We start from the raw sequence: 10465 nt of genomic DNA, 5'->3' as shown, positions 1-10465 counted from the left end.
ACCAGGTGGCGTCCTACCAGGGGGGTACTGTCACACACTGACCTCTGCCTGCCCTTGACCTGTCGTTTCCCTGCCCCTTGTTTGAGTTATAAACTTTTGTTCCTTTCAAAACTGTCTACATCTGGGTCTTCTCCTGAGCCTTGGCATTCCGACAGTAATATGTTGCTGAATCTGAGAGCTGCATGTCTGAGATCCATAGGTGTTTATTCCTTTGTCACTTTGCACTGAAAATGAGGGTTGCCTTTAAATTCATTGTGGAATGTAGCGTTATTGACAAAAGTTGTCATGAGCTGAGGATTGTCAACCAAGGTTTGCTTGAACCACAAGAAGTACAGTAACAAGTTTCCTTCATGGAAGCAGTGCAAAGTCACTGTGTCTCTTATGTTGGCTGACAGAAGGTGCATGGCTGTGGATTGTACCACAGCTAGAATACACACAAGGACACATATTAATTATATCAATAAAGTACCTGGGTGTCTTCAAATGTAGGGAGTGCACCCTATATGCACAGAAATATAAAAGTTGGACCTACCCATCTCCCTGAGAAGTGGAAATATCAGGAAGAGTGTAATGATCATCTTTGAAGTTGTCATCCTCTTTACTAACTGTGTCTTGAGTGGAAGAAGTCTACCCATTTGGTGATTGGTTGAACTGGGCGCTTTGTATGCCTTATACAGCCCACCATGGTCTTCACATGTAAACTGAGAATCACCTACTGTATAATCAATGCTAAAAGTGGACCAATGATAATACTTTGCAACAACTGGCTGGACGAAAGCTGTCTAATATTCTGTTATAACTCTTATCTGGATAGATAGTCTGTGTAACAACAATTCAAAAATCCAACCTTTTTTTCCATTTTGGCAATCATACTTAACCACCTGAATTACCATCACAGGTTTTACATTTCTTTAAATAGGTATTTTCATGTAGTTAGTACTTTTTATTTTTAAGCATACATTATCTGTACCTGTATGCTCTTATCAGTTGTGTGCCTTAGATATCTTTGGTTCCTCCACATGCAGCAGTTACTGTTCTCCTAATGACCTATAGGAGGACTGTTATTCATAGAACATGACTTGATACTTATATACAGGATGAATAGGGCTGTTGCATAATGAGTGTATACAGGGGTAACACCGACAGGATGAAGCAAGTGTATGTAACACTGAAATGTAACACCTGAGTAGGGGTCAGAGGTGTACCTGAGTGGGTAGGGCTCTTGGCTGTAGCCTGATGCACCTTCTACTCTACACTCTGTAAACTAATGATTACAGTTCAAGAATTGATAAAACCTATGATCTTGTAAGTGATAAGATACTGTGTTAGTCTACATGGCATGCAGTATGTCAGGGGAACTGTGTTTCTAATAGTGATGGGTGTGAACAACGGACAAAGAGAGTAACTGACTGACACCACATAGACATCCTGCTGAAAACCACAGAGTGGGTGCAAGTTCAGCAGGCCTGTCCAAAGCGTAGATATGGCCTCGTCTTATTCTCACAGTAGACCAAAATGTCCAAGTACCTTTGAAAAGCTCACTGAATGCATGATATGTCGGTGGGTTTAGCATGGTAACAGTAGGTTGTCTCTGCAGAAGCAATCTGGGAAAAGGAGGAAGAAGTCAATTTCAGTTAGTATCAGTTGTTTAAATTCATATTTATATAAAAAAAGAAGGTACATACACGGGGATTTCAGGAAAGCAAATCAATTAACATACCACTTTTTAGGCAAGGTCACAGACCATTAATATTAAATACTCAATATGATCAACTCAGCAATCTCAATAAATATCGTAAATTACAACGCATAAGTGATGATCTCCAGCAGTTATTGCAAAACCTATCTATTTCCTGATGAGGTAAATGATGAAGATTGTCAGACAGCAGAGGAGAACTCCAGTTCTTATGATGGAGAGAAGGACCAGGATTTTCAGCACTGGATAATGGTCAAATTCAATGTTCAGCTTGGTCCCGTTCCAAAACAGTATCACTCCACATGAGGCCACACCACAGTAGTAAGTCCCAACATCAGAGAGCCTGAGATTCCTCTTGGGGGGGTTGTAGACACAGCTCTGTGTAGGAGACCCAGCCTCTGGGCTCTTCTCATACTGATCACTCCTGTCTCCATGGGTGTAAATGATTCCTGGATGGGATTGTCCTGAGCCATGTCTGAACCAATAGACACTGTGTTCTCCTGCATAGGTCTCAGTGTCTATTGTACAATTCAGAGTCAGAGTCTCCTGGCTGGACTGACTCAGACAGCTGTACAACGGTAGTGTTTCTGGATCCTGAACCCGATAAGAAGATTAATAGTAAATACAATATGTAAATACAATATGTTTTTTTAAGACCCAAACATGTAAGTTGAACACAAAGTATTATTTGATTACGCAAATACATAATTTTGTATCCAGTATCGTTGTATCCAAAAAGTAAAGTGGAAAAAGTGCTCAAGATGTTCCCTCAGTTGCAGTCCATAAGTAACTAGTTATTTTCTCTTTAAATTTGTATTTTGTACCTTTTACAATAAGAATGTCTCCTCCAAATTCCACCAAATTAGAGTAAAAACTTACACAATAATATGCTGCTGAATCAGAAAGCTGTACGTCTGAGATCTTTAGGTGGTTTATTCCATTGCCACTTTCCAATGAGACACGAGGGTTACCCTTAAAGTCATAAAATATATAATTATTTTCATACTCATAAAAGGTTGACATGAGTTGAGGATTATTTCCGAAGGGTTGCTTGTACAATAAGAAGTGCATTGCCAAATTAACTTCATGAAAGCAGTGCAATGTCAGTGTCTCTGTCATGCCCTGATCTGTTACACCTCCTTGTGCTTGTCTCCACCCCCCTCCAGGTGTCACCAATCTTCCCTATCATCCCCTGTGTATTTATACCAGTGTTCTCTGTCTGTTTGTTGCCAGTTCGTCTTGTTCGTTGAAGCTTACCAGCATTTTCCCGTCAGCTCCTATCGTTTCCCAGCCTCTCTTTAATGGTCCTCCCGGTTTTGAACTTTGCCTGTCCTGACCCTGTACCCGCCCGCCTGACCTCTCTGGCTGACCCTGAGCCTGCCGTCCTGTACCTTTGCTCCACCTCTGGATTACTGAACCCTGCCTGTCCTTTACCCTGAGTCCGTCTGCCGTCGTGTACCTTTGCCTTACCCTGGATTTTTCGATCCCTGCCTGCCTTGACCTGTCTTTGCCCGCCCCTGTTTGCCACAATACTTAATACCCATCCCGGATCCGGGATCCTCCTCATCAAAAAAACTGACTAGCATAGCCTAGCCTAACGGTACAGGGATATCATAAAATATAATTTTCATGAAATCACAAGTCCAATACAGCAAATGAAAGATAAACATCTTGTGAATCCAGCCATCATTTCCGATTTTTAAAATGTTTTACAGCGAAAACACAATATGTATTTCTATTAGCTAACCACAATAGCCAAACACACAACCGCATATTTTCACCATGTTTCCACCGCATAGGTAGCTTTCACAAAACCGACAAAATAGAGATAAAATTAGTCACTAACCAAGAAACAACTTCATCAGATGACAGTCTTATAACATGTTATACAATACATTTATGTTTTGTTTGAAAATGTGCATATTTGAGGTATAAATCATAGTTTTACATTGTAGCCACAATCACAAATAGCACCAAAGCAGCCAGAATAATTACAGAGAGCAACGTGAAATGCATAAATACTCATCATAAAACATTTATGAAAAATACATGGTGTACAGCAAATAAAAGATAAACATCTTGTGAATCCAGCCAATATTTCCGATTTTTTTAAGTGTTTTACAGCGAAAACACAATATATATTTCTATTAGCTCACTACAGTAGCCAAACACACAACGCACTTTACTCCCCGCAAAAATAGCTTGCACAACACCGACAAAATAGAGATAAAATTAATCACTAACCTTGAACAAATTCATCAGATGACAGTCTTATAACATCATGTTATACAATACAATTATGTTTTGTTCAAAAATGTGCATATTTAGAGCTACAAATCCTGATTATACATTGTGAATACGTAGCATCGATTCACCAGAATCTCTGGAGATATTTTGCACACTCACCTAATCTGACCAAAGAACTCATCATAAACTTTACATAAAAATACTTGTTGTATGGCAAATGAAAGATACACTGGTTCTTAATGCAACCGCTGTGTTAGATTTTTCAAAATAACTTTACCATAACATACAGCTTGCGTTATTGTGAGACAGCGCTCACCAAAACGGCGGAGAATAGGAGTCAACATTTTACACAGAAATACGAAATAACATCATAAATGTTTTCTTACTTTTGCTGAGCTTCCATCAGAATGTTGTGCAAGGAGTCCTTGGTCCAGAATAAATCGTTGTTTGGTTTTAGAATGTCCATTTCTTCTGTCGAATTCGCGCCACTATGCTAGCCAAGGTTGCTAACATTCCCATCCTCTCTTGACGCAAAGAACGGAAAACTCCAAAAGTCCCAATAAACGTTGAATAAACTGATAAAACTCGGTTGAATAAACCTACTTTATGATGTTATTATCATATGTATCAAATAAAATCAGAGCCGGAGATATTCGCCGTGTAAACCGAACGCTTTTCAGAAGACAGTGTCGAGCTCCGCCTCGCGCCTTCGAAGACAAAGAAAATTCCAGACCTGTCACTCCAAAAACTCTTGTTCGGCCTCAGATCAAGCTAGACACCCCATTCCACCTTCCACTGCCTGTTGACATCTAGTGGAAGGCGTATGAAGTGCATGCATATCGATAAATAAAAGCCAGTTGAATAGGCAGGCCCTGAAACAGAGCTTCGTTTTCAGATTTTTCACTTCCTGTATGGAAGTTTGCTGCAAAATGAGTTCTGTTTTACTCACAGATATAATTCAAACTGTTTTAGAAACTTGAGAGTATTTTCTATCCAATAGTAATAATAATATGCATATTGTATGATCTAGAAAGAGTACGAGGCCGTTTCATTTGGGCACGATTTTTTCCAAAGTGGAAACAGCGCTCCCCTATTGACAAGAAGTTTAAGAAGCCTTTTAGACCTAGACTAGGTGCTCCCGTACTTCTTGCCATGCGGTAGCAGGGAGAATAGTCTGTGACTGGAGTTTTAGATTTTTTTTTGTGCCTTCCTCTGACACCGCCTAGTATATAGGTCCTGGATGGCAGGAAGCTTGGCCCCAGTGATGTATTGGACAATACGTCCTACCCTCTGCAGCACCAGGTACTCGGATGCAGAGTAATTACAATACCAGTTGGTGATGCAACTGGTCAAGATGCTCTCGATGGTGCAGCTGTAGAACTTTTGAGGATCTGGGGACTCATGCCAAATATTTTCAGTTTCTGAGGAAGAAAGGCATTGTTGTGCCCTCTTCAAGACTTTCTTGGTGTGTTTGGACCATGATAGTGTGTTGGTAATGTGGACACCAAGGAACTTGAAAGACTCGACCCGCTCCACTACAGCCCCATCAATGTGAATGGGGATGTGTTCTGCCCTCCTTTTCCGGTAGTCCACGGTCATGTCCTTTGTCTTGCTCACATTGAGGGAGAGGTTGTTTTCTTGGGACCACACTGCCAGGTCTCTGACCTCCTCCCTATAGACTGTCTCATCGTTGTCGGTGATCAGGCCTACCACTGTTGTGTCATCAGCAAACTTAATGATGGTTTTGGAGTCGTGCTTGACCACACAGTCATGGGTGAACAGGGAGTACAGGAGGGGAATAAGCAAGAACCCCTGAGTGGCCCCCATGTTGAGGATTAGTGTGGCAGATGTGTTGTTGCCTACCCTTACCACCTGGGGGCGGCCCATCAGGAAGTCCAGGATCCAGTTGCAGATGGATGTGTTTAGCTTGGTGATGTGGGCACTACATGGTGTTGTGTGCAGTATGGTGTTGAATGTTGAGCTGTAGTCAATGAACAGCATTCTCAAGTAGGTGTTCCTTTTGTCCAGGATGGAAAGGGCAGTGTGGAGTGCGCTTGAAATTGCGTCGTCTGTGGATCTGTTGGGGAGGAATAAGAATTGGAGTGGGTCTAGGGTTTCCGGGATGATGCTGTTGATGTGAGCCATGACCAGCCTTTCAAAGCACTTCATGGCTACTGACGTGAGTACTTCGGGTCGGTAGTCATTTAGTCAGGTTACCTTTGCTTTCTTGGGCACAGGGTCTATGGTGGTCTGCTTGAAAATGTACGTATGTTCACTGTATGTACGTCTTCGTCGATGCACTTATTGATGAAGCCGATCACTGAGGTGGTATACTCCTCAATGCCATTGTATGAATCCCTGAACATTTTCCAGTCTTTGCTAGCAAAACAGTCCTGTAGCGTAGCATCCCCGTCATCTGACCACTTACGTATTGAGCGAGTCACTGGTACTTCCTGCTTTAGTTTTCGCTTGTAAGCAGGAATCGGGAGGATATAATTGTGGTCAGATCTGCTAAATGGAGGGTAAGGTAGAGCTTTGAACGTGACTCTGTGTGTGGAGTAAAGGTGGTGTAGAGTTTTTTTCCTCTGGTTGCACATGTGAAATGCTGGCAGAAATTAGGTAAAACAGATTTCAGTTTGCCTGCGTTTAAGTCCCCGGCCAGCCAATTCTGGATGAGCATTTTCTTGTTTGCTTATGGCCAAATACAGCTCATTGAGTGTTGTCTTAGTGCCAGTGTCGGTTAACCGTGGTCAAATAGACAGTTATGAAGAATATAGATGAAAACTCTCTTGGTAGATAATGTGGTCTACAGCTTATCATGAGGTACTCTACCACAGGCAAGCAATACCTTGAGACTTCCTTAAGATTAGACATCACGCACCAGCTGCTATTGACAAATAGACACACACACCCACCCCTCATCTTACCGGACGTAGCTGTACTGTCCTGCCGATGCACGGAAAACCCAGCCAACTCTACATTATCCGTGTCGTTATACAGCCACGACTCAGTGAAACATAAAGTATTACAGTTTTTAATGTCCCGTAGGTTGGATAATCTCAAATCAAATCAAATTGTATTTGTTACCGTAAAATGCTTACTTACAAGCCCTTAACCAACAATGCAGTTCAAGAAATAGAGTTAAGAAATGATTTATTACATAAACTAAAGTTTTTAAAAAATATATTAAAAATATGTCACATGGAAATTACATAACAATAATGATGCTATATACATGAGGTACAGGTACCGAGTCGATGTGTGGTTGTAGAGTTCAGTCACTATGCTCATCGAGTTTATTCTCCAGTGATTGCAGGTTTGCCAATAGAACAGATGGTAGAGGCGGGTTACCCTCTTGCCGACGAATTCTCACAAGACACCCTGTTCTGCTCCCACTGTATTTCCTTATTTTCTTCATGTGAATAATGGGGATTTGGGCCTTGTCCAGGAGCAACATTATATCCTACGTGTCAGACTCATTAAAGAAAGAATCTTCATCCAGTTGAAGGTGAGTAATCGCTGTTCTGATATCCAGAAGCTCTTTTCGGTCATTAAAGACGGTGGCAGCAACATTATGTACAAAATAAGTTACAAGCAATGTAAAATAGGACAATTGGTTAGGAGCCCGTAAAACTGCTGCTCCCTATTGAAATACACATGAATTGCACTTCTGCAAGGTGCACTTATACAGTATGTTCACATTTTGTCAGTAGTTTGTGAAAACTGCTCAGTCACAATGTGTACATTGTCATATCTGAAATAATTTTCAACAACATAAATTCTTTTCAAAGTATATTCACCTAAGATGTTTATTTTTACTTCAAGGCTATTCTCATGAAGAGAGTGAGTTGTGCTCTTAGTGACATGGTTGTTTGTGGTTTTGATGCACTGAGGTGTGTGTAGATAGCACATGGTGAGGACTGAAGGTCATTGCTGGGGCTTAGAGATGAATTTAGTGGAGTGGAAAATCTATTTAGGGCCGTCAGAACACTAAAGAGTTGTTTCCAGGATACAGCTGAAAAACACCAGTCAATAGATGCATATTCACAGTGCATTATGCAACCAAATATAGCTTTGTTACATTGAGCATCAGCCTAATATGGTTCTTGCATTTTAAATTGGTGGGTGAAATGTAAGGACAGAGAAAAATATGAATGCAAACCAAACAATGCATCTGTATGAAACGTTTTGTTTGATCTAAAATGCACAACAGAATCCATGTTAAAAGGAGCTTGACAGAAATAAGTAATTGTCACACAATGCAAAAGCCATAGTTATACATATAGTGTAGAAAACACAATGTCAATGCAAATTATTGAAGAGCAAATGTTGACATTTCAGTCCATGTTTTGGCTACTCACCCGAGTACACAGTGTCTCTCTCCATGGCGCTCCTCTGTCTCCTCTGGCATTTACTTTCTTGTGGATGACGTTCAGAGCGGCGTCATAGAGTGTGTCAGCATCTTGATCCTAAGAGGAATAACACAAATAAAATACAAATATTTGGTATTAGACTAAAATATTTATAGTGAAACAACACCTTTAGGTAAATGCCTATTTCCATATTCGGGAATGAAGAAAACATATATATTGAATCAACAACAGCTGGACAAGTGTTAGGTCTGTCTACCTGGTTATAAGAACTGGTGACTGACGGCGTACTTGACTGAGGGTATGTCCTTGATTATGCATAACACAACCAAAGACAATGATGATGATGACACAAAGAGCCAACGCTACACCCAGACAGTACACCAAGAGAACCTGGTCCTCCTTACAACCATCTGTAGAAATATTGTAACGATTCCAATGGTGAATGAAGGAGTCAGGCGCAGAGAGCAGGGTAGTTCCGAGCAAGTGGATATTTTAATATTCCAACAAAAATATAAATGAGACGGCTACGCCACACAACAAAAGGGCGCGTCAAGATACAGTCCAAAAATAACTAGGACAAAATCCACACTATAACAAACACCACAAACAGAATAACAAGCCCGCACAAAAGTCGACAGGCCAACTGGGTTTAAATAGCTCACTAACCCTAAACACAAAACAGGTGCAACCAATTAGACAATATGAAAACAGAAAAAGGGGATCGGTGGCAGCTAGTAGGCCGGAGACGACGACCGCCGAGTGCCGCCCGAACGGGAAGAGGCACCATCCTCGGCGGGATTCGTAACAGTACCCCCCTCCCGACGCGCGGCTCCCACAGCGCGCCGACCCCGGCCTCGAGGGCAAACCCGGAGGACGAGGAGCAGGGCGATCCGGGTGGAGGCGGTGAAAGTCCCTCAAGAGGGAAGGATCCAAAATGTCCCCCACCGGTACCCAGCATCTCTCCTCCGGACCGTACCCCTCCCAGTCCACGATGTACTGCAGGCCCCTCATCCGGCGTCTCGAGTCCAGAATAGTTCGTACCGTGTACGCCGGGGACCCCTCGATGTCAAGAGGGCAGGCGGAGGGGCAGGTTTCGGGCCGAGAGCCAGACCCTGTCCCCTGGTGCGAACACAGGGGCCTCACTGCGGTGGTGGTCAGCGCTCTTCTTCTGCCGTTCACTGGCCTGCCTGAGAGAGTCCTGGACTGCCCGCCAGGTCTCTCTAGAGCGCTGTACCCACTCCTCCACCGCAGGAGCTTCGGTCTGGCTCTGATGCCACGGAGCCAGGACCGGCTGGTACCCCAGTACGCATTCGAATGGCGACATGTTCGTTGATGAGTGGCGGAGTGAGTTCTGGGCCAATTCTGCCCACGGGACGTACCTCGCCCATTCTCCTGGCCGGTCCTGGCAATACGACCTCAGAAACCTACCCACTTCCTGGTTCACTCTTTCCACCTGCCCATTACTTTCGGAGTGATACCCAGAGGTAAGGCTGACCGAGACCCCCAGATGCTCCATAAACGCCCTCCACACCCGGGACGTGAACTGGGGACCTCGATCAGATACGATGTCCTCCGGCACCCCGTAGTGCCGGAAGACGTGGGTAAATAGAGCCTCCGCAGTCTGTAGGGCCGTAGGGAGACCAGGCAATGGGAGGAGATGACAGGACTTAGAGAACCGATCCACAACGACCAGACCTGTAGTGTTCCCCTGAGATGGGGGAAGATCAGTCAGAAAATCTACCGATAGATGAGACCATGGCCGTTGTGGAACCGGGAGGGGTTGTAACTTCCCTCTCGGCAGGTGCCTAGGAGCCTTACTCTGTGCGCATACAGAACAGGAGGAGACATAGAGCCTCATGTCCTTAGCCAAGGTGGATCACCAGTATTTCCCACTAAGATCCCGCACTGTCCTCTCAATCCCCGGATGACCCGAAGAAGGTAGTGTGTGAGCCCACCGAATCAATCGATCAAGGACACCAAGCGGTACGTACCTAAGGCCAGTCGGACACTGGGAAGGCGCAGGTTCTACCCTCAACGCCCGCTCGATGTCCGCGTCCACCTCCCATACCACCGGGGCCACCAGCCAAGAGGCTGGAAGGATGGGAGTCGGATCGATGGGCCGGTCCTCGGTGTCATAGAGACGGGACAG

The 10465-nt window shown here is 43.6% G+C and overlaps 1 protein-coding gene across 1 annotated transcript; it reads right to left on the bottom strand.

Moving 5' to 3' along the window:
- Positions 1-1727: 1727 nt before the first annotated feature.
- LOC129835446 (uncharacterized) lies at positions 1728-3101 on the bottom strand. The gene is made up of 2 exons (XM_055901084.1): positions 2459-3101; positions 1728-2290 (listed from the first exon to the last, which is right to left on the bottom strand). The coding sequence occupies exons 1-2, from the start codon at positions 2813-2815 to the stop codon at positions 1847-1849; spliced, it is 801 nt and encodes a 266-aa protein (XP_055757059.1). The 5' UTR covers positions 2816-3101; the 3' UTR covers positions 1728-1846.
- Between the last annotated feature and the right edge of the window lie 7364 nt (positions 3102-10465).

The sequence above is a fragment of the Salvelinus fontinalis genome, chromosome 36 (assembly GCF_029448725.1).
Source record: "Salvelinus fontinalis isolate EN_2023a chromosome 36, ASM2944872v1, whole genome shotgun sequence".
Classification (NCBI taxonomy): Eukaryota; Metazoa; Chordata; class Actinopteri; order Salmoniformes; family Salmonidae; genus Salvelinus; species Salvelinus fontinalis.
This window is presented reverse-complemented; position numbering and strand designations above follow the sequence as displayed.

Excerpts from the sequence above, each read along its gene's own strand:
- LOC129835446 (XM_055901084.1), bottom strand. The coding sequence starts at position 2,815 with ATGACAGAGACACTGACATTGCACTGCTTTCATGAAGTTAATTTGGCA. Across the intron at positions 2,291-2,458 it reads GGACTGCAACTGAGGGAACA|GATCCAGAAACACTACCGTT; the intron begins TCTTGAGCACTT and ends TATCGGGTTCAG.